Raw genomic sequence first — 24244 nt, 5'->3', positions numbered from 1 at the left:
ATACTTGAACATTAAAATAGGAGTTATTGCATTTGCAGATTTAACCGTCCCATATTTCTGTACAGATCTCTCTTTTTTTTTGCTAAATTGGGACATAGTCCGTGAAGAAAATATGATACAGCATAGGGTGGGACGTTCATATTACTGCCTTCCAAAAAAGGGGCGTTCGGGACAAAGGAGTCTCTGAGAGAAAAAAAAAGGAGCTTATTATTGTTTTCCATAGGCTGATTAGTGCTGGAAGTCTTATCTCTGCATTTTCAGCGGGCCTTCGTTCTCCGGTGCCCCCCTCTCCTGCTTCTGCAGTCCGAGCATATTTCGCGGGTAGAAAACGGCGGTCTGTTGTTCTGGAAACAACAGAAGCATCAGTCCCCTGTCCACCACCTCCCTCCACGGCGAGTACTCCCGGGGCCCCTCCACAGGGGGCTACAAGAAGCACACGGGTCCGACCTCCAGGTGAAAGCGCGCCGCGCGTTCTCGGGTCGGCAGGTTGTACACGTCCACGATGGGGAGTAAGTTTGGGTCCTGGGTCTGGAAGATGAAGTGGGTCTGGTGCCAGCGGCCATCTTTGATCTGAAAGTACAAAATGTTTTAAATGTGTATGCAAACTACTGACTTTTTTTATATATATGTTTTCAATAGTTGGCTTTGTAAATGTTTTATGAGGAAGGACATGCCTCAAGGATATACACGGAGCCGTGCCATAAAAATAGCAGCGCTTACCCAGCAGTCGTCCCGGGGGATGAGCGGCTCTAGGAGGTCGCCGGCCTGGATCACCTCCCCCGTCCAGGCCTTGAAGCTCAGAGCCCTGGATGACGGCTGCAGGGAGGGTCCCGCTGCCCACACAGGGGTGTTGAGGCAGTGGACGGTGATGTGCTGCACGGCCTCGGTGCTCAAAAGGTGGATGAAGTTCATCTGGATACGACCCACTCCCGTCTCCAACTGTACAAAGCAAGACTTTGTGTGACTCAAATAATCCTATTTTAGACAAATAGACTTGTTTTTAAATGTCACAATTCCTGAAAAAGTTCCTGATGCAAACGATAACTGGAGTTGGAAAGTCCATTACAAAAGTATAGTTTTAGTTTTCTGTTGGTGATTAATTAAAATTTGTCTCATACGGATCACAGGTCTATCCCAATTATTTCGTTTACAGTGTACGCCGACATCGAGTCTGTCTGTTTGTGATCTTCGGCCTTGTGATGTTTAATTGCAAAAATGTTCAGGCTGAAGAAGAACTCCAAAACATTCAGATCCTCGATGTTTACTTGCCAACTGAGTGTGTCTTTGATCGTGACTTGGCCAACGGGCCTAAACGGGAAGCCTTAAGATTCATTCCAAGAATTCTTGTTTCTACAGTTTATATTACCGGGCAAGAAAAGTGTAACAAACTCCCTGAAGAGATCTTGTCTTTGTCCAAGTCATGTGAGTTTACGTTTCACTTTGTTTGAATGGCCAAAATAGAAGAGATCCAAACCTTGGATACTGAGTTGGGTTTCAGGCAAGTCTGTCCACCAGCAGTGAAGTTGCACATCACCTCGATGGTGTCGGCAGCACAGCCCAGGTTGGGATCGATCCAGTAAGTGCCTGTCAAAGAGCAGCAGCAGAGGAAGAGGAGGAAGTGGGCCTCACTTAACAACTGGATGGATACGTGCACAGAAATCTCCAAGCAGTTCATACGTCTTCCTCACCATCGTACATCCTCTGTTCACAGCTCTGGAGGTCCCGGCAGATCCGCGCCGGGTTGTCCCGGGTTCCCAGCGGGTTCTTCAGACTCTGGATCAGAGTGCTGAGATGCTGCAAGGTCTTGAAGATCTCCGTGCCCTGGTCCAACATGAGCAGGTCCATGTTCGGATAGTTCTGCTTCGGACATAAATATGGCCGTGGTTGAGTTGTAATTTCTATTATTTGTATTTTTTTGAAGTCTGTAATTGTCAGACTCATTCAAGTGAATAATACCCATTGGGACTCTTGCGACACACAGAACTAACCTCGGGCCTCAGGGCAGCATGGGAGTCCATGATGACTTGGAAGGCGACACCAAGAGCCTCATTCCTCTGCCAGGGAAGACAGCAAGGCGACGAGGGGAGCACAACAATGTCATGACTGACTCTTTAGGACGTACTATGAATCTTATGTCACATTTTAATAGCATACTATACTTTAACTTTTTATGAAATACTATACTGCAACTTATCAATGATTTTCATGACATACTAAACCTCGTCTATTTGTGCCATTTATGGATGACTATTTTTAAAAGACAGATGTCGAGAGTTTTTAGATGAGTGACATTAATGAACGGAAATTTAAAGATACACTAGAGTATTACTTTATATAATGTCTTATGCTAACCATACGATTACTTTGTAAAATATTTTATAATAAATTATAATGTGTTTTAATGATATACTATACTATGACATCCTTTACAGCTTTTTATGACATACTATACATGATAGTCTTTTTTACTTTTAAGTTTTCAGTTTAGACTTAAACATTAAAGAGAAGTATACTTACAAGTGAGAGTGAGGAACTGGGAAGACCCTGAAAACCAAAGAGAAATGTCTGTAGTGTATGTATGGTGGGATGCATTTGTTATTTATCTTGTTTGCACTTTTCTAGAAGCAGCCATTCAGTGTATTGTGTATACTGAAAGAAATCCTATATAGCTTATTCTTCACTGTTGGTGGTGGATTCTGATCGAATATGCAGATTTGCACAGGAAATGAGGCGTGAACAGACAGGAAATAAAGCATGTCAAATGCAGATGAGGGGAGCCGCTGGCTAACATCTGTTTGAATCAGATCATAGTGGATAAAAAATAGGTCTGTAACCAGTCAATGATTATTCTCCAACTAACAGCCATCATAAGCTCACAGTTTGACTCGGGGGTTCATGCACAAATTAGATTTTCCTCTTCAAAGGATTTTCCAGCGGACTGGATGCTGCACCCACAGCCGAGTACGCATTCTCAATGCAACTTTGAATTGCATTGGGATCTGAATTTTGAAAAAATACTTTGTTTTTGGATTAGTACATTTTTAATATCATGACACTAGTCTGCTCTGTGCAGTCTAAAATACTGCAAATCAGTGGGTTCCAGTCTCGTTTAAACATCTGAAATGTGCTCTCCTTAATCTTGATTTTACAAAAGTTTACCGAGGAACCCATTTTAACCAAGCTTCTCTTTCTCCTCTTGTGTTAAGACACTCAAGTCTAGACTGAATTACATCGGAGGATTTTGACATTAACACAAAATCTAAAACTTACTGGTGGTCCAGGAGGTCCACGAGGGCCACGGAATCCCTGAAAAATTGCAACATCACAGTAGCCGTCAAAATATTTAGAACCTGGCCTTTATGGAAGATGATGAAGTAGTTGATTGATTTAATCTAGCACTGAGCAGACCACCGGCCTGTGCAAAGACTACTGATTTAGCTACAGGCGTGAATAATTACTCACCCTTGGTCCTTGCAACCCCTGGAAGAAACAAAAGAAAGAGGAATCAATATTCACAAGTGGACGATCCCACAATAATAGAAAGAGCTTAAGAGCAGACTAGATATTATTCTATCATGCACGGTGTAACGCCGTCTTCGTGCCAATCCAATAGACTGTATCTACAGTTTGTTGAATTGCCCTCTTGCTTCTTTCTAGGTCTACAGCTGCAAATCCTAATTTCCGGCAGCAAACTCAAACATGAATGTCGCCCGTTTTGGGAGTGAGCTTCGTTCGGGCACTCAACAAACCTCTTAAAAAGCTTAAGATGAACATGCAGCCAACATTTATCACCCTGACAGGAATTCCACAGCAACGAAGTGTCACTGCGAGTGTAAAGAACAAACAGTGGAGCGCAATAGGAAACGAAAAGTGCTGAGGGCAAAGGAGGCCGAGTGGTGTGCCGTCTCTATACTAAGTACCCTGTTCTGTGCTCACAGTAGACAAAATGATTCATCAAAACATCACCACGCACCGTCTCCCCCCGACTTCCTTTGTCACCCTTGGGTCCCTGATGGAGAGAAAGGAGACAGAGGATCACTCCATCACTGCCAAACAGCAGAGAGAAGTCACACAAAGCTTGGCAGATAGGATGAGCTATGAGGTACATACAGGATGACCGCTGGGGCCAATGATGCCAACGGGGCCCAGAGCTCCCTCCATACCCTGGAAAGCAGAGGCATGTTCGTGACTGGCGACACATATGATGGACTATCTGATGAAGCACTGTGTATTTTTCATGGGCAGTGTGCAGTTTTTTGAGAGTTCAGAGCCCCGGCATTGGCTGAAATACTGCAGAGTTACCAAACTACCATTAATCTTCATCTCACCAACAAACCACGTGGTCCTTTTGGTCCCTGTATCCCTGCTGGGCCAACGTCTCCCACGGGTCCCTAGAAAGACAAGTATTTATAGTGTATAATGGCAGATAAGATATGGTACGTTTGAAGGTTAAACCCGTATTTATTCAATGACCTTTGTTTCTATTGAGAAGGAGCAGGATTTGTTACATTGAGAAATGTATCTGTGGCTAGCAAATGGCAACCGTCGTGTTAAATGCTAAAACAACTGAGATGTCTTTACCTACTGTTCCTATAATATAGCATCAGTCTGTAATATACACTAATATTAATTGCCATATTGTACTGTATTTTTACAGTTAGCATACAGCATCTAAAAGTATTTTTTTCATTTTGTACAAAGAGTGAGTAAAATACTTTGGCTGCCAAATAAACTTCACAAAGAGACAGTACTTTTCCAATTAAACACATGATCTGTTTGTTTTCTGAGGTTTTACTGAGGTTAATATTCTCTACAACCTTCAACATGCATTTTAATGTATTGCAACTTATATCAAGTTCTCCATTTCATGTGCATATTCCAGTGCTGAATATAAACACGCTCTAGATTTAGCATTAAGACTTTAGTAGTAGTATGCACCAATGGTATACATACTGCATTCAACACGACATACATTGGAATATTTCCCCTTTGTGTTAAATCAATTATTAAAATCAATGATCCACTTGCTTATTTATTGGCTAATTGTTTCAACACTACCCAAGGCCATTTAACAAATTACACTTTATTATGATTTTGCATGCATTTATGTTACTCTCAAGAGGATGATTGCCACTTTACTCATCCCTCCTCACCTCTTTCAAGGTTGCCCATTTCTTTGAGAGCGTTAAACCCATTCTTCAAAAGGCCCCTTCAGAAACTGTGGCAATGTGATGTTTTATATGGCGTGATGCTCTTATATTAGTCTACTGGCAACCTCGTACAGAACCGTTCTGTTGCATATTATGAAAGATTTAATATGTTCATACCCCACTGCAAACAGCTACCTCACTGCTTAACGATACATGTGCTACCAGTTTTAATCTACTCTACTAAAGATGTAAAAAATAAATGGTTTGCAGCACAAGGCCTTTATCATAATTGCGCCGTAATAAAATAAAACACATCTTACCTTTGATTAATTTAATAATTCCATGTGGGAAAAAGTTTTATAAGAAACTAGGGTAAACAACTTAATCTAGAATATGGTCAATATTGTTGCATTGCAGCCATTTGGACATCACTCCAGGACTTGGGGTGCTTTGTTTCAGAGCCTGCACTTTTATCTGATGACTTCGCTCTAATTATCCACACTCATTGCTCCTGAGTTAGAACAATTACAATAAACTCCACTGAACACTAACACAAAGCTCATCTGCTTCACACTCCTGTTCAACTCCCACAGTAGGAAAATATCCAAGATCACCCCGAGGGTTGAAATGAAAGAGCGAGACTCCAGGAAAGCCTGCTCCGTTTCTTCAGCTGGCAATAATCTATAGTGCAGCAGTGCTGTAAGTAAAGCAGACTCATGGCGGAGCAGATGTCATCCTGGGGCATGTTACAGTAATGCATAACAGCTTTCATATACATTTGTAAGATAATGTAATGTACCTCCAGACAATTTTAAGAAGCTCAAACTTCACAAAAGTACTTCAACCAAAATGCGAGTTATCCCTAAAAATTGCGTCAGTTGAGTCAGCTCGCCATCGAGAACTTTGTTCACACTGGAAAACTAAAACTCTTCAGGTCTGATTGACCTGAAGTTCATAATGTTGGTTGCGAGTGGAGCTTAATGGATGCGCCTACCTTCGGTCCAAACAGACCCAACACTCCTGGAAATCCTTGTTCACCAGCATCCCCCTGGTAAACAGAGAAGAGAAAGTATGATCATCCTCAGTACTGAACAAGGAGAAAATGTTGTCATAGAAATTTCACAATTCAGTGCTCACGGGTTGCCCTTCAGGTCCCTGCTCTCCTTGTTTTCCTGGGTATCCCATCCCGCCAACGGAGCCTTTTTTTCCTGAAGCACCAGTTTGGCCCGAAAGACCCCTCTCACCCTGGAGTATAACAGACACAAACACTCATAAACACATGGACATCCTCCCACCAAGTGACCTCTAAACAGACACCAGAACACCCAGTATAACCCGCTAGGGCAGCAACCTGCTCATGCTCCCTCACTGGCTTCCCACCACTTATTATTGCATCAAGTAGGGTAGCAAACCAAGAAGGATGAACGGAGCCTCTTATCTCAAGAGGGCTGCCTCTTAAAGTCAGTTTAGAAATTATGATTACAAGATGCAGTATAAACAAACTACATTTCATCTCATAAACAACTGTCCAAATCCAATACATGTCCGCACGTTGATCACCAACACATGAACACATCATAATGCAACTTCATTCCCTCACAATGTGCAGCGAGGGGGAAAAATGCCAAATGCTAACGAGTAAAGTCTCTCCGTGTTTCTCTCTGTTATGCTTATGTAACTTTAATGTTACCTTGGCAAGGCCATGAAAACTAAGACTATGCCCACTCATTAATATTTGCAACACTTATTTTCTGCAATTATTGCTGTGAAAATAAGGTCTATAGATTTATGGTGGCATTGGTCGTTAGAAAACACTCCAAACATAAAGACAGCACTGTGGCGCCAAGGAAGGCAACGCTGGCAGAGTACAGCAGAGTTCCACTTCACATGGGCAATACAAATTGGCTGCATTGTGATCTATACACAAAGTTTTACATCAAATTAAGTTATTTGTGAATAAGCTCAAGCTCCACCCTTCACTCCCACCTTTGGTCCATAGGAGCCTTGACTTCCAGGAAGCCCCGTCTCACCAGTTGTGCCCTGCTGCCCAGGTTTGCCCGGTAAGCCCACTTCTCCATCTTCTCCTTGCTCCCCCTGAACACAGAATAGTCAAGGATTCAAGAAAATCATGTATTGTTTGGTGAACAATATCAAGAGCTGGTTTTCTTTTCATCCATTGGAAAGGGGAAGCGCTGCCGGTGTCCTCACCGTGACTCCTTTAGTTGCATCTTTACCAGGCGGTCCGTCCATGCCAGACAGGCCCTCGAGTCCCTCCCTGCCCACGACTCCCCGCGGGCCAAGAGGACCCTCTGGACCCTTAGAACGACAATCGGAAAAGGCTCACGTCAAAGCTTGCATTGGTTGTAAATAGCAACATGTAGCTCCACTGTGAGTTACGTCTGATTATATTGTGAGAAATGGATCCAACTCACTGGTTGTCCTTTGGTCCCAGATGCACCTCTCGCCCCTGATTTTCCTTTCTGACCCTGGAGTATTAAGAGTTCTTACATGGTTGCATGGCAGTAAATACAGTCATTAAGTAATTGAGTGTTTTTTTAAACAACAAAACCATGCCACTATATGTTATGTCCTTACTTGGTCACCTTTGGATCCTTTCCATCCTGGTTGTCCCTTTGGCCCAAGGTGTCCCTAAAATGACCGATGATGTTTGATTTGAATTCCACTGATTGTGTTTGGACAATGGCCCAATGGCTACACATTTTCTTTTTTTTTACATTTGAAGAGAAATGAATAAAATACTTACAGGAAGCCCTGAGGCACCAGCTTCACCTCTCTTTCCATCAACGCCGATTTGACCCTGAAATACATCATGTTCAGTATGTCAATGTACAGAAATCCCTTGAATGTAATTGACACGTCACATGAAGTGACAACATGTCCGTTTTTTTTATTATGTCACTTACAATGTGTCCGTGATCGCCTGGCTCTCCTCGCTCTCCTCTGTTTCCCGGAGGACCCTGGGTTCATGGAAACAAATTAATGAGACAGTCCAGACCACCACTCACAAGTGACACAGGACAAACAGGAAGATATGAGAAACTCACTCTGTCACCTTGGGGACCTGCCGGACCTTCTACTTTGCTGTCGTCTCCCTGCTCCCCCTAAACAAGCAATATAGGCACAGACACGCAACCACGATCAATGGAATGTCCCTAAAACCCAGTGATTTGTGCAAAATCAATGCATGTTTCGTTTGAAAGAGTAACAATGGAAACGCATTGCCCCGTTCTCTTTATATGAATGGAAAATCACTACATGCGGTATTACCCACAATGATCCCATTTTCACAGAAACAGGGCCAGTGTCTGTTTCAGGGTTTTCACAGGATTCATTAAACAATAACCACGGACGTGTGCATGATTTTAATAGCCACGTGTGGTGCATGCGTCATGTGAAATAAACAAACGTAGAGCCCTCCGGCATCTAAAAGTAGGAGAATAATTAGTGATGGCCAGGGGCCAAGCACAGCTGACACTTACAGGGGATGAAAGGAATTAAGTGCTTTTGATAAACAATACAGATGTGTGTTTTATCTGCAGCGTGTCTTGCATGAAGTCTCTCACTCAGTTGACAATCATACATTTTGCAACGACCACCCTGATGGCTTGATACTGATTTAATTAGAAAGCAAGCATGGCCATTATTGTGTGGCTATTGGCATAGAGAAAGTAACAAATATCCACATCCAGATGGCTCCTGCCCAGGGACTTCAAAAAAAAGAAGAAAAAAATGCAAATTAGCATCCAACTAAACTGTATGTGTGTTCCATTTTGTGCTGCTCCTGTCAAATAAACACAAATTATGGTGCTAATATCCCTAAAAGCATGAGCAGACCAGGTGCTTGGCTAATTATATACGTTTGACAGCACTGAGTTAATTGGGTGTGTCCTAGTTCAAATCATTGATCAAAGTAGGGATGACTTTAAGAATATTGCAAGGACGAGACAGACAGAGAAAGCACTAATTAGGGGAACAACCAATGCATAAAAAAAAACTGACCACTAAAAGACAACCAGCTGCATGGCGGTTATACATTGTGAAGTGATGCAACCATTACAGGCCTGCAGAGATCATTAGACACAGTCAAAGTGCAGACGGCTGTTAGTATATGTGGTTGTGTACCTTTTCACCTTTTGGCCCAGGAGGTCCGAGGGGGCCCTGCGGTCCCATGTGACCCTACGACAAGAAAAAGAAGGTCGTGACCGTCAACTCCCAGCCTTCACTCCCAATGTACTGCGTTAAATAGTATGCTCGTAATGTAGAAAAACACAGAGTCGACGGGAAGAAAACTTCTGTAAACTGATAACGCGCCAATGTCATCAATCAACACTTAATCTTTTGTTGCCATGGAGAAGGCAATTTGAGGATCCATCAGTCACATCATCGTTATGTGTCAACAATTTGATTATACTGGGGTTTCAACTCTGCCATGATCGATTTCTCATCACCAATCTTATCCAGAATATGCTATGTGGGCACACAGATAATGAACCAGTTATATTGCAATTTCCTTTTTTGTAAATGGTGTATCTCTTTTGCAAGTAAAAAAATACCTTTAATTAAAAATCCACTGTAAATGAAAAACTTCTCCATCGCCCCTGAACTGAAAAATAAATAAATAAAATGCCTTCTTTGCTGGTGTGGTTAGTTAGAGGAGAGGTACATTTAGCTAGCTGCATGCAGACACCGCTTGCTAGAAATCAACTTTTTTGCTATTTCAATTATTTTACTTGTCCTTGTGTGGCCTCCAAAGCACACAACGAATGTTGTTTTGGTGTCTACTTTCTGCCCCCTAGTGGCCAACTTTAAGACAAAAGATTAATAAAATCGTAGTGTTTTTACCTGTATCCACGATGTCTTTTTATCATCCTAGTTTATATAGAATCATGAGAAATCAAAGTGAAGTCATTGGTTGAAGAGAGAAGAGTGATTTGTGTGTGTCGAAGAACGAAAAACCGGCAAATATGATTCCGCCTGTAATTGATCAACACCAGAACAACACAGGCACTGTATCGTCGTCGCAGGTCAATTTTATCATTCAATAATGTTTGAAATATTTACTGAGATGAAACAACTTTCCAAAAAATCCATCCAAGCTTTTGGATTGTGAGAGAAAAGAAGTGATTTGAATTTCTTAGCGAAAGATGCAGAAATAATATAAAGAAAAAAATCCCACACACACTAAATCGACCCATCCAGATTTACTGAATACAACTAAGAGGTTTCAACATGACATCTCCATCAGGTATCGTACTGGTCAACAAGCAACGTTCTTGTTTTGGGCTTTTTGTGTGTGGGTCACCCATTCGATATTACATCATGCAAACACTAAGCGGCATAAACATAAAAGATAAGACATTTTGGTAATGCTGTATACAACCTCATATATATATATATATATATATATATATATATATATATATATATATATATATATATAAATGTATATATATATATATATATAATGCTGTATATAATCATCATATATATAATGCTGTATATAATGCTTTATATAATCCTCATATATATATAATGCTGTATTTAAAAGGCATGTCCACAATGCATTATAAGCTAACTCATAAGACATTATAATGCATTTGTAAATGTTTATTATCAAGCATGACAACTAGTGACAACTTTGATCAAGTTTATAAAGTACTGTAAATGGTGGACGTAATGTATTATCATTCATAATAAGTTATGGTAGCTAAAATGTGCTGTGTAACCCAGGAATCAGAGGTTTTCTTTCTAACAACATTCATTTTGCATGGAGTTATAAAACATTATGAATGCTGAACTTTTAGTAAATGATGTCTTCCACTCAAAAGACTTTATAAACCTTGTAATACATTATCACGCATGATTAAAAAGCTTTATTAAGAGTTTTTTTAAGCCACATGAATGCGAGCTGATGTTTTATTAATGTGCATATAATGTATTATAGGCATGACATTTATATTAAATGTGACCATAGTTTTCCTTCAATACAATAAATCAAATCTTATTGCAGAGGCGTAATAATACTGATTGTCACTGTTTCTTTTAACATTCATGAATAGACAGCAGATTGAAGACTTTTCTAAGGTTTGCAGCTGAATAGGCCCCTCATGTTTATAACATCCCGCATTATTGCATCACTGTTCTTACCTCGTAACCTGATATGCCTGGATCTCCTTGTTGGCCCATTCTCCCTGGAGCACCCTGGGGAAATATATGTTGTATAAATATATATTCATTTAGCCCACATCCATCAACAACCAAGCAAGTCCTTGAAACTATGTGTGGATGCCTTACCGCTGGCCCGATGGTTCCTCTCGCTCCCTTCTGTCCGTCAAACCCCATCCCTCCCTGCTCACCGGTTGGCCCGGTTTCACCCAGGTGACCTTGCTGACCCTTGCTCCCCTGGAGAGAGGCCATCAATGAGAAAAATTTACCCCCAACAGTTATTGTTTGTTATGTTTGACAGTTCAAATATGTAATACTGAAAGCCTATTAGACATGCTCATGGAGGTGACTGAGCTGTTACTGTTTGTTGATCACTACAGCGGAGAACCATTCAACCGCTCGTACGAGATTGCACATTGACAGATACCCTAAGAACTAAAAGTTGTATTTAAGCGCCAAGCAAGTGAAGTGACAAACCTCCTTTCCTGGTTTTCCTCTTTCACCAATATTGCCAGGTTTACCTTCCTGACCCTGGCAGAAGAAGAAATCAAACACGGTTGTAAGAGGACAAAAAGAGCTGCCTCTTCATGGGAAATGAAGGGAATTTGCGGTCGGCTGCTGAGACACTCACCCTGACACCGACCAATCCGCGAGGCCCAGAGGGTCCTTCCTTTCCTTGCAGACCGATTTCACCCCTGTCTCCTTCAGTGCCTTCTTGGCCAGCATCCCCCTTGTCACCCTGAGAAGAGTCGCAGTCCATTGAATAAGGTGGTACAGTTCAGTCAACACACACAATTGAGTTACCCTCACCCGGATTGTAGCCTGTTTAGACTGGAAAAAAATATTTATATCCAGTAAATATCTGAAATAGAATCAGTGAAAGCTTTGTGTATGCTTACAGGTTTTCATGTTATTCCACTTTACCAACTGACCTGAGCTCTACATAAAACTCTCGATGCAGCATCCTGAACTAGCTGTGGTTCGTACAGAGACATTTTGGCAGATGCAGTAGTAACATGACTGATTTATTATTAGTGAGACACAACTGCTGTAATTTTGAAATATTTTCAAGAATTTGACAAGATGTGCAAGGTGCTGTATATTTGATGCCACATCATCAGAACTTGTTGTGAGGACTTTAGTTTTGTTGCAACTTCACTATGAACATTGTTCACAACCAATCAACCCTTTTCGTGGAGAAGCAGTTTTGCAGACAGCTGTCCATCTGACTGGAAATATAGGGCAAGGCCTGAGTGCCTAACAATGAGAATTACAAAGCATACAGTAAACCTTAAATGACACAAATGAATGAGAGACAATAGTTTGATTAAAAAAAGAATAAACATTTATATAGATGCCTGCATGTATGCCTGCTTATATTTTGAGGGTCTTTCTTTTAAAAGCATATTAATTATTTCAAACTCAGCATAGATGAACGTCATGAACATATGAATATAACAAATGTCCATGACTTTTCCAAAACTTTTGGGATTTTAATTTTTTCAAGGACTTTTCCTGGAAATAACCATTTTAAAATTCCACGACTTTTCTAGGTTTTCCATGACCGTAAGACCCTGTATGTGATAACAGCAACAACAACAAACAAAAAACAAGACTGGACAGAGAATTGAGCAAAAGATTGATAATTCTATACAGAAACTGAGTCTCTCTCTCTCTCTCTAGCCAGACAAAAGAAGATGTATTAATTATCTCTGAAGCAACTGACATAGCAGATATGCAATACAACAGGCTTTTTCTCTATGGTGGGACTCCCTCAAGAAGTTGTTATCGAATTTGTTACAGCCAGCTGGAGGGAGGCAAAATAATGTCTGAATCCTCAAATTATTCGCTGATTTTCTGTTTGAAATTCCCCCAAGTAATAAGACAATGGGCCATGACAACACACTGATTTTAATTTCCCAGTTAACAGCTAACAGCACAAGCTGCATGCAAATTCCTCTCGGGCTGCCGTTTTCCATCCAGAAGCTGCACTGTGGCCAAAAACCCCTCAAAGTAGTTTCCCCTCCTGACTAACAGAAAACGTCCTGCACAGCACAGAGCGGCGCAGACACTCAGGTTGAGTCTATTCTAATCCTCCGTGTCCTCTGTGCTCACATTTCACCACCTTCTCCAAGCCAAACATTGTTTGTGAGTCTGTCAGCTATACTTCCAGCAGCGTGGCTCTGATGAAGAGGCAGGCTTTTTGTACTTTCCATCTTTAATATATTTTCTCCCCTGTCACAATACTTGCCAGACTTTAAAAGCTCCTAAAATAGCCCCGCTATCTGTTTTCACTAAGCCTCAACACAATGCATCTCCAACTGTACAAAAGCCAATATCTTGCACACAATAGTTGACTCGCCCTAATTGCAATGAGCTGCGACGGTAAACTGGAGAGTTCCCTGGGTTCACAGCCATAAGAATCAGGAAAGTATTAATCTGTGTTGACGTTATTGACAGAAATTTGATAACCGGCCGAAGTCTTGAAGCTAGTTTTTTTTTTTTCTTTACCGTCGGCCTAAACAGTAAAAAGCACTTGGCTTCTTAAAGGGATGAATACATCAAACGATATGTCACAGCTTGTCTTTTATTTTTGAACTTGCCTTGGCTCCATCAGGTCCACTTAGTCCAGCCTCCCCATCAATGCCTGGCTCACCCTGACAGACAAAGTCATAAAGAAATATTACAGTTGCAATATATTTTTTATGTGTTACGAGTGATCACAGGAAGCAGAAACAGATGGTCAAACATTGGCAACACTGGAATAGAGTACATTTTTTAAACAAATGTACCACTTTGTTTCCTCTTTGTCGCAACAACAAAACAAAATCAATACACTTCAACTCATTATAACTGTACAGAAAAGAAAAGGCGGGTTCCTTACTCTTTGGCCAATCAAACCCTGCTCTCCGGTGTTGCCAGGTAGACCGATGTCCCCCTGTCAGCAGAAGAAGCACGATGGTTATGACATTGGTGATGTTTTGTACCTCTTGGTGGTCAACCTTTGCTTCCACCACGGTTGATTTCTTTTTTCAGACATACAAGTAGAATACCTATTTTCACAAACCTCTCCGAGGAACCAATAAGCCTAATAATAACTTCTGTCCAAAATCAAACGCATGTGCATTCTTGTTTTTACTCTCAGAGAGCCTCGTCTCGCTTTCTGGATTATTACTAATGATATAATTTATAGAGCAGGAGGTGCTCCTCCCTCGTCTTCACCTTCTCCCCCAGTTCACCAGGCAGTCCTCTCTCTCCAGCCCTCCCCAGCGGCCCCTGTCAAAAAAAAAGTGACAGCCTTTAGTGTTCGCTGTCATCCGAAAAAAAAAGTCAGTGGCTTTCTTCCACCAGCTGTGCGATCGAGCTCACCCAAGGCCCCATCGCCCCCAGAGGCCCGATCGTTCCTGGTGGCCCCGCTGGTCCCTGCGGCGACAAAGCAGAGGCACCGATAAAAAGGTCAAGAGTACTTTCTAATCTTTCTTCTTCTTCTAATCTAATCCAATGCAGCTGGAAGTGACAGTGAAGGAAGAAAAATGTGAAAAGGAATCAGAACCAAGAAGAAAGTGCTTATTTGGAGAGATAAGTTCATCTGCGCGGCTAACAGCCTTCAAAACACTGAGCCAAAGCTCCTGTAAGTGATGGAAGCAGGTCTGCTGCTACGGCGACACAATCAGGCTACAATAGAGCTGCCGCTCCAGGAAAGGAAGGTGTAAATCAAGTAGTTTCAGACACATTACTTCTCTGATTGTGACTGTGACACTTGGTCAGAAGGAGAGAAAGTGTATTAGGTTGTTTCTGAGCAGGATATGGGTTTCTGGAAAGCACTGAAGAAAAATGTGAATGTGAGGCGAAGCTTTTTATAGAATTAGTGTAGAATAGTACAGAAGAAAGGTATAGAATTACAATAAAGAAAATCCGATTGCATAAAGTATTTCATAAAGATCCTGAAAATAATGCCATACCATATATCATGCCAGAAAACTTGTCAGAAAGCATTCAGAGTGTACTATGCCATGACAAACATAATGTTATACTAGTCCATATAAAACTCCTAAAATAAATGTTGTAAAAAATGTCATAGCCATTAAAAACGTCAAACAAATCTTTCTAAAATAAGTCAGAGCAGCACACCATAAAAAAAAACATCAGAGATAATGTCAAAGTATAGTATGCCATTAATGTCATATAAGTCATAGAAAAGTTACAGTATGGTATGTTGTTTATGCTAAATGTCATAGTATTGTATGCCATAAATGATTCTGTTAAAAAGTCTTATTATGCCCAAACAAAATTGCATAAAAAGTCATGATAGTATATTTCTCAAATATGGACCCAATGTATGTATGTAAGCACATAATGAACTCACTGGCTCTCCTGCTATTCCTTTGGCCCCCGGAGGTCCGGAGGGTCCTTGAACGCCCTGAAAAGAGTCCCGGGGTTTATCATACAGACACTATCTGGTATTCACAGACATGATGAAACGCTACAACACTCACTAGAGTAAAAGTGTGACACGCAGCCTTCACTTATCCATCACTGTTCCCCGAAAAACCAAGACTGACCCAAAAGAGACCTCCGCTAGCGGGATGTTAATCACTTACTGGAAATCCCGTTGGCCCGGCTTCCCCTGGCTCGCCAAGCCTTCCCTGCAGCGAAATGACACAAAGGGAAAAAATGAGTTCGACATGTCAAACTCATGGAGGGTTAAGTATGCATGTTCAGCACACCAGTAGGGCTTAGGTCCCTTTCTTGTCTCCTCCTTTAGGTTTTACATAATACAAGTCATGCATGTTTGGCACTCTTGCCTTTAATGGAGAAGTAAAGAAATACATTTACTTCAAATACTTATACTTAAATTGAGTATTACCATTTTGTCCAAGATATACTTCTACCCCACTACTTTTTAGACCCTACCACACTCGTCTGGCACCTATAATAGTTGCTAGAATAAAAGTTTACATTTGATAATAATAATAATAATATAACAGTATGTTATGTATGCATATGTATAATTTGTACTTTCACTTCAATACTTAATTATCAAAATAGTTATTCTATCATTTGAGTCACCATGTTTGCAATGATTAAATATCTCTCGGAGCCCATTAGCCATCTGAGGATGCACCAAATTGTGACCTTCAACAATAAATAATTGCAAGGTTTAGACAACAGCAGTGGAACCAGAAGGAGACATGAATGAAGAGACGCCATATCGTCCATGATCACACGCTACATGTTCCATTAGGCGTGCTGTATGACTGCATGCGGCAAGGAGGCGGTCAGCGTGCTCTTCACAAGCACAAAAGCACCGTACTCGGTTTATCCTGGATACTCATTTCTCGAGGACTTCAAAAAGATCAGATATAACGAGGATTGTGCTAATACTGCTAATGATGCTATTACCGTTATGCAGGGGAAAGTGAAGCAAGCACAATTTTTCTTACCGTGTCCCCGTGGAAGCCCAATTTTCCTGGTGGACCATCAGGGCCCTGCAAAGAAAACATCCAACTCAGTAAACCGAGCGCTCGGAAATCCCCCGGAGTTAAAATGTTCCCGACTGCCAAGCACTACCAGCACCATCAATATTTTAGTCCTCTTTGATTTAAGGTTCTGTTAGATTTGCAGCTTACAAAGAGCGTCCTCTAAAGATTCTTTAGATGTTAAAAATAGTTAATAATTACAGTCTGCTGAACAAAGCTGCTTGTAAAAGGTTTTTTTTCTCCCCTTTCTGTTACAGAAAAAAAGGCCCATTTTGTTTATCCTAGCCCGCCGTGGGATAGATTTGATGTGGCGCAATTAGAGAGTTGAAGGCCAGACATTTCCCTAAGGCAGTGTTGGCAAACAACATTATCAATAAAGAGCCAGAAACTGGAAGGAAATCTGAGACTCTGAAAATGTTTAATCAACCGTTGACAACTTTGGCTTTCTGACCGTGTGCTCACCTGTCCTCCAGCGGACCCTTTCTCCCCCACCGGGCCATCAGGACCCCTCGGACCCTACAGAGAGAAATTGAATTTGTCATTGATGAACAGCTCGGTAAAATGTGGCCTTTAACAGACCTGAGGCAGATGTGGTTTTACACATTAAATCAATGGATTAGGACGCTTAATCTCCATTTTTGTCATCCCCATTTAGTGGAGCCTGGGAGGCAGCTCTCGTTGTTTCATGCGGTTGAGGCCACATCGGGGAGACACCATCAAAAGTTTGTGGCTATTTTGCAAAATACTTGGCATCTGCAAATTAGCTCCGATCCCGTCCAAATCCGCACTGCGTGGACTTTGTCCCCGTCTTTCCACGATCGCACACACAGTGGCACCGCCCGCACACTGGGAGTATTGTAAAGACGCCTTGGGAAAAGGTCACAAATCCTCTGGCTGATTCATCCTCGCCTATGAAACTGAACCCAACTATTCGCTGTCAGAAAACATCAGAGCGCTGTGTCTTTTGCTGCGTGTTCACGTTAAGATCACCATGGTGCAAACAGAACAGGAGCAGAATGCAGCTCCTACCTGTGTAGACTGTGACATTTCCACCGCTGCTTGCTAATAACGGATAAATTAGTAAGACCTTTGTTGAGAATATGAGTCAATTTTAATAAGCTGTTTGATCATTAAAAGTATTTAAAATCCTTACGTAAATAAAGCTGACCTTGTTGTGTCGTCTTCTGCCCGTTTCCTTTTTTTTCTTTCAATTGCTGTTGTTTGAGATATTACAATTAAATTCACTGAAAAAGTGATTCCAGTAAATGTAATATTGAGGGATATTTGGCATAAGAGTTGATAACTTTAAATAAGCACTAATCAAGACATACCTTTGTGGTACTTGGGGAGTAATCTGTCTTATTTCAAGTCATTGTCACATAAAAAAAAGACTATATGCTTTATTAAGATGGACATGTTTTATAGAGCACACATTTACCATCTATTTCTGCCTCTATAATCTATTTATTCAGATGGAAAAAGGTGGAAAAGTCCACTAATTTGAAGGGCTTTCTTCCCTGAAGAGCACAGTGAGAGCCTGGAAAAAAGATGGAAATGACTTGTTTACATATCAGAGACGTGCATCACAATTAAACTCCGTGGAGTTTGAACGGAGACTCGGCAGATTCAGCGTGACACGACGCTGAAGTACGACTGTCGTGTGCCGAAACGCTCTCGAGGTAAAATTTGAACAACTTGACAAGATATGAATGAAAACAAGAAGTAAAGTAACAGGATTGGACACTTCCTTGAAATAGCTGTCACTACTTTTCTCAAGTCCTCTCTATTCTTAAAAGTGAGACAATAAGAATAAAAAGTATTATCTTCTTTTTTTAGGAGGCGATATCACAATTTCTATTACAAAACTTTTGTGCACAGGAACAGGTTGATACTGGTTTCTCCCCATTCTTGTTGACTGAGAATTACTTCAGACGATGTAATGAGGAGTCTGGGGTTTAATCGTGCTGCTGTTAATAATAATGTTATTTTCCAAAGCCTTGATGTAATTTTTTTGCTATTATAGTTATTAAATATTACACTTGTGACTGCTTGTGATATCAGGGGAGCCATGTAAAACCAATCGGGATGAAATGCCTTAATTATACCACTTATTCATGTTAGATCAATTATTCATTCAGTCCAATGATCCTGCTGTGCAATCATGGACGATTTTTTATCCAAAGTAGAAAGCTCAATTATGGAAAAGCCAGCGAACACTGGAATCATCCTGTTCTCCATTCTTTGGAGAAGGTTGCAAAGCGATCCTCGCTCCGGTGTTATTGCTCTGCACCTCAAAGAGATTTAATTATCTGTGGATGGCTGGATTTTATTTCAATATTTATCTATAATAATATAATATCTCCCTGCTTTGTGCTCGTTCATGGTCTCTTTGTTGAAGGTGGCCATCCCTGCTCAGGCTTCCATGAGGTGGGTGTACGTTGTTGTGCCATATTGGTTGGTAACAGACAATAGGATGAATCACCTAATGGTCATGTAATGATGATAACATCATAACTTACCCTCCCGCCTTTGGGTCCTCTGATGCCGATGGTTCCCAGTGAACCAGGAGGCCCCTGAATGATTACAATAGTCTTTGAGTTAGACTGGAGCAAACTACACAAATGCAAAGTTGTCTCAGTTTCACTCTCTTCTTCATTAACTTTCTACCCAAACAATTTTAACAGCACTCAGCAGTTTATTTTCTGAATTAAATGTTGACGATGATAGGCTGTTTTTTAAGTGACTTAATAGAGGTCAGACTGAGGTAGTGATGCAATATTGGATTTGTGTTAAAGAGTGATCAACACAAGCTGAATATCTTATTTTGCTGAACACTAGTGATTTAAATTGTCACTTTGCTGCAGTGATGGAGATGTGTACTTCAGGGCAACACGGCACTATTCTGAAAACAATACCTAGAAATGATGCAGGTTTTAGTCAGAAGTGCAACAAACATCATCCAAATAAATGGGCATTATCAGTGGCTACGTATATGGCTCCCATTCCAGCGCTTCAGACGGGCAAAACTGCACCGACCCGAAATGTTGTGAGATGAAACAAAACTTTAGGTTCAGGCAACAAATCTAAATCTAAAACTAGATGTAGGACGGTTGGGTTGAAACAAGTTTTAAACACTTTTGTTCTGTAACTTAGTGTAAAACATAAGTAACAAAAGTATGTGCGCATGTCTTTTGTGTCGACCACACAACAGGCCGGTGTAGTCTCTGGTTTACATGCAGTGCACATGAAGCCATGACAATGATACCAGTAACTTACTGGGATCCCTTGCAGTCCAGGTGGTCCCGTCTCGCCAGGTATTCCAGTGTGACCCTGATGGATGCAACATTACTCAAATGATATCTACTGTGTATGATTCAACAAATAAATCATAAACTAGCTCTCATAGTTCTAAATAAACTGGGTGGCCTTATATAAACTGCTTTTTAGATGATTATTGTGGAATACCTTTTATCTGTCTCTCATATCATAACATATCCCACCCCCATCCCTTAAGTATGTCAAATTGAATTCCCCCTGGTACGAGAGACGGGGTCCAGACTTACTCCTTACCATCGGGCCCGTTTCACCTGGCGGCCCCGGGGCACCTGTTTTGCCTCGATCCCCCTGGAGAGCCAAACGCCACAATTAGGGGAACATTGATTAACTACTGATAGATCAAATGATGAAGCGTCCAGTCGCCAAAATATAAAATGACAATCACAATTTGATCTCAAGTGAGGCCTTTCAGTTGCTGTTGCAAATTCTGACCAACGCGGCAAAAACATTACATTTACAATCACATTGACGGCATTGATTCTAAAATAATCTGAAGCTGACTTCTTGTTTCAGCACCATGCCACATCAAAAGAGAGAAATTTAACAGATTAGAAATCAAAGTTGGTCGACAACAAGCCAAGTGGGACAAACTGAGAGTGCGTTAACCTTTTCGCCCGCGACGCCAGTCTCTCCAACGGGCCCGACGAAACCAGGCAGTCCCTGAAGGAAAGAAAGCATGCGGTCTCAGCCGTCTCCTATTTCTATGAGCTCGATTGAAGTCGTATCTCTCTATAATGGGCGGCACAGCGTTGGGACTCCAACAAAACAGACGCGGCGTGAGCATCAAACAGAAATGAGCAGAAAGAGGAGAGAAAAGCCTTTACCCTCTCGCCAACTTTTCCAACCTCGCCAGTTGTCCCGGTCTCGCCCTACAGCAAAGCAGCCAATTAGCATATCACAAACTTAGTCATGCCTTTCGTTTTTACTTCAAATCAGTTGAAAATGTGCTCGGAGGGGCCGTTCCCCTGTGGTGGCGGAGAATTAACATCTAATTTACACATATTCAGATGATACATTATCATAAATGAAAGCCGGGGAGAGAATGTTCGGCTAAGGATGACAGTCGTTCGGCGGTGGATGTGTGAATATTGGGTCTGACCTTGAGTCCATCTGCGCCTGTCAGTCCAGGGAATCCTTGCCTCCCAGGCCTGCCCTGAGCAGAAAGCAGAAATGACAGAGACGTGTACTGCAGCTCCGCACTATACAATAAACTCTCTATATCTCCTGTAAAAAGGTGCCGACTGCCGTCCCTCTGGAGGCCGAGGCACAGAACAAACCACCAGCTGATGACAAAACAAATGCATCCCCTCTGAGGAACTTTAATGATTCATAAAACGGAGAGCCGTTTTGCAGCATCAAAGGCTCCTTATTACTCGCAGAAGTCGTCGGGTTATTTGTGTTTGTTTTCAGTAATCACTTGTGGGTTCAACTTTCGGGAGAAGACCGAATGGAATCAAGCATTGGAAGAAAAGATAACTTTATTGGAAAAGTCTCCTCTGCTATTGAGTCTGGGATGACTCCAAACCAACACGACACACACAGATAGTCACTGTGGATTTTATTCACACAGAACAATTTAAAGCCGTCCTGCTCATATGGTATAAAATCCTATACGTTGGTTTTGCACGGCTTCTTCATTTAGAATGTTAGATGCTATTAATTGAGAATAAATATCTGTGTAGACACACAAGACAAACAACAAAGAGAACTATTTGAAATGATGTTATAGAGTCTTAATTCAATAACTTTAATGACATATTTGAACTCCTGAGTAGATATCAATCAAATAAATTATTGTGAAGTTAAAAAATGTCCTATGCATCCACCTGAACATGAATCCATCACCTGATACAAGTGTATTTGACAAACAAACTGCACATCTTTTTTTTTTTTTTATGATAGAAAAGATCATAGCAATTTTCTGACCAATCTGGTCATATAAATATACAGCGTCCAAAAGAAAGTCTTTCAAAGCGGCTTTACAACAATAGAGACGTCAGTCAGCCGGAGGACTGGCTACCCCAAACCAGGTCATGGTTTTTCCTCCAAAGCTAAATTTAGGCAGAGCCACGTGGTGCACACGGTTTTGTGTGTGCATCCTAAAAGATAGCAGTTATTGTATTTTCTAACTGGTCTCAAGCCGCAGGGCTTATCCAATCAGCACTCACCTCGAGTCCAGCGAGTCCAGCGAGCCCGACCAGTCCCTCGTCACCCTGACGAAAGAATTGTCACCAAAAGGTCAGGGAGAGAGAAAAGAATACAATAAAAAGCTTTCTATGTTTTATTCATTCTCAAAATATTTGGCGTCAACCTCACCTGAAGACCAAGTGTTCCCCTTGGACCTGGCAAACCTCGTATCCCTTGCTTTCCCTGAGGATGAAACACTGAGAGTGAACTTTCACTTCATCTCTACTCCCCTGATTGGTTCAGATCTAAAGCGATGATGTCACTCCGCTCAGTGTTGGGGGTAACGAGTTACAAAGTAACGGATTACAGTAACGTAATTACTATTATAGGTAACGAAGTAAAGTAACGCATTACACTCAAAATATTGGTAACTGATGACTGCGACCGACTGACAGCGGATCACATCTGATCACATCTGATCAGCTGTTAGTCGCTTTAACAGCTGACAGAGTTTTGTCCGGAGAGTTTTTAGCAAACATTCCAATAAAAATGCACTTAAAATAGTTGATTTAATGGCGTTAAACTACTACTTACATTAATAAAGACACAGTTATCATGAGTGTCATAGTGGAGATGTTTTCTCTGTCGTCTGTTACCGTTTAATAATCTGCATTGAGTATTTATATACTGTGATGTGTCCTGCTTATACGCGCAGGATCCATTTCTACTGGCGGAATGAGTCTGATTGTGACATCATTATAAAATAACCCACAATATAAATATAGTTTCTCTTCATTACGTGTTGTAAAAAGTGTTTCCTCTCTCCAGCTCTCTGATTTTAATGACATACATAATACAAGTTATTGAGGGAAACAACAGATACAATCTTAGAAGACAGTAGTTTGTGGTCCTTTTGTGGTTCAGACCTACAATGAACATATTTTAACCAGATGGTGAATAATTTAACAGATGTAATATATAACTTGAGTTTAATCTGTGATCGTCTTCACTCTAGTATGAAACTGCAGCGATCAGTCCACTCAGCTGCAGCGTCCAATCACCAAAAGTACCATTTATTTTTCTATCTTTCTTAAACCACTACAATGATTCCTATAACAAGCTGGTTTTGTTCTTAGGAGTCGGCCCCCATTTGGTTTAGTGGGGTCTCATGTTTCCCAAAGCCTGTTTTCAATGTGTTATGCTGTTTGACCTGAATGTCCCCACCAAACACAGCCTCTTGTATCCTGTTGTTTGTGGATTTTAAAGTGAGGCATATTTCATTGGTCAGACAGTGTGAACAGGGTTAATGTTCGTTCAAGTTAATGGCTGAGTTTTATATGCCATTTTGTTTTACATGTTTACAATACACTATGTGGAAAGGCTAAGAGATGCCCTTTATTGAAAATAAAGTGATGAAAGGGCCATGATGTTTGTCCATGTATCTTTACGGTTAATGTGTACATTTGCTTAAAAAAATGGAAAGTAAAGTAACTAGTAGTGTAGTTACTTTTCAAATGCAGTAACTAGTAAAGTAATCTAGTTAAAATTTTCAGAAGTAACTTGTAACTAGTTACTTTTTCGGAGTAACTACCCCAACACTGACTCCGCTCACCTTGGGTCCTTCGGGGCCATTTTGTCCCGGCGGGCCGATGTCACCCGGGAAACCCTGAGAGAAGGACAGGAAAATTAACCACAGCTTCATCACCATACAGTATCAACAATAGCATAAATATAATGCATCTAGTCAAAGCATAATACTCAGTAAATACCTCGAGGCCAGGAGGACCGGGTGAACCATCAGGGCCCTTTTCACCAGGTTTGCCCTAAGAAATGTGACAAATGATCTTACCGTTATCCCCCCAGATAAGATTTTTGAAACAACTTGTATTGCCAATAGCACAGCCCTTATTCTCTGGATGGTTTGTGAAGGAAACATTGTGTGTCATGTTACCAAAGTTATCTAAT

The 24244-nt window shown here is 41.1% G+C and overlaps 1 protein-coding gene across 1 annotated transcript in view; it reads right to left on the bottom strand.

The window, feature by feature from the left end:
• Nucleotides 1-423: 423 nt before the first annotated feature.
• col27a1b (collagen, type XXVII, alpha 1b) overlaps nucleotides 424-24244 on the bottom strand; it is a gene marked incomplete at both ends in the record, with an annotated part of 61637 nt that continues 37816 nt past the window's right edge. Inside the window, 43 exons of the mRNA XM_079222947.1 lie at nucleotides 424-570; nucleotides 721-939; nucleotides 1475-1584; nucleotides 1689-1857; nucleotides 1989-2054; nucleotides 2518-2544; nucleotides 3271-3306; nucleotides 3463-3480; nucleotides 3974-4009; nucleotides 4111-4164; nucleotides 4329-4391; nucleotides 6145-6198; nucleotides 6288-6395; nucleotides 7137-7244; nucleotides 7359-7466; nucleotides 7583-7636; nucleotides 7746-7799; nucleotides 7915-7968; nucleotides 8075-8128; nucleotides 8216-8272; nucleotides 9294-9347; nucleotides 11319-11372; nucleotides 11466-11573; nucleotides 11814-11867; nucleotides 11968-12075; nucleotides 13940-13993; nucleotides 14221-14274; nucleotides 14559-14612; nucleotides 14706-14759; nucleotides 15703-15756; nucleotides 15938-15982; nucleotides 16781-16825; nucleotides 17279-17332; nucleotides 19336-19389; nucleotides 20093-20146; nucleotides 20387-20440; nucleotides 20759-20812; nucleotides 20977-21021; nucleotides 21252-21305; nucleotides 22321-22365; nucleotides 22469-22522; nucleotides 23892-23945; nucleotides 24049-24102. Coding sequence (XP_079079073.1) covers nucleotides 424-570; nucleotides 721-939; nucleotides 1475-1584; nucleotides 1689-1857; nucleotides 1989-2054; nucleotides 2518-2544; nucleotides 3271-3306; nucleotides 3463-3480; nucleotides 3974-4009; nucleotides 4111-4164; nucleotides 4329-4391; nucleotides 6145-6198; nucleotides 6288-6395; nucleotides 7137-7244; nucleotides 7359-7466; nucleotides 7583-7636; nucleotides 7746-7799; nucleotides 7915-7968; nucleotides 8075-8128; nucleotides 8216-8272; nucleotides 9294-9347; nucleotides 11319-11372; nucleotides 11466-11573; nucleotides 11814-11867; nucleotides 11968-12075; nucleotides 13940-13993; nucleotides 14221-14274; nucleotides 14559-14612; nucleotides 14706-14759; nucleotides 15703-15756; nucleotides 15938-15982; nucleotides 16781-16825; nucleotides 17279-17332; nucleotides 19336-19389; nucleotides 20093-20146; nucleotides 20387-20440; nucleotides 20759-20812; nucleotides 20977-21021; nucleotides 21252-21305; nucleotides 22321-22365; nucleotides 22469-22522; nucleotides 23892-23945; nucleotides 24049-24102 — 2910 coding nt within the window. The remainder of the gene's footprint in view (nucleotides 571-720; nucleotides 940-1474; nucleotides 1585-1688; nucleotides 1858-1988; nucleotides 2055-2517; nucleotides 2545-3270; nucleotides 3307-3462; nucleotides 3481-3973; nucleotides 4010-4110; nucleotides 4165-4328; nucleotides 4392-6144; nucleotides 6199-6287; nucleotides 6396-7136; nucleotides 7245-7358; nucleotides 7467-7582; nucleotides 7637-7745; nucleotides 7800-7914; nucleotides 7969-8074; nucleotides 8129-8215; nucleotides 8273-9293; nucleotides 9348-11318; nucleotides 11373-11465; nucleotides 11574-11813; nucleotides 11868-11967; nucleotides 12076-13939; nucleotides 13994-14220; nucleotides 14275-14558; nucleotides 14613-14705; nucleotides 14760-15702; nucleotides 15757-15937; nucleotides 15983-16780; nucleotides 16826-17278; nucleotides 17333-19335; nucleotides 19390-20092; nucleotides 20147-20386; nucleotides 20441-20758; nucleotides 20813-20976; nucleotides 21022-21251; nucleotides 21306-22320; nucleotides 22366-22468; nucleotides 22523-23891; nucleotides 23946-24048; nucleotides 24103-24244) is intronic.

Source organism: Taurulus bubalis (genome assembly GCF_910589615.1).
Source record: "Taurulus bubalis genome assembly, chromosome: 8".
NCBI classification, from domain to species: Eukaryota; Metazoa; Chordata; class Actinopteri; order Perciformes; family Cottidae; genus Taurulus; species Taurulus bubalis.
Note: the sequence above shows the minus strand (reverse complement) of the source record. Positions and strands in the feature narration are given on the sequence as shown.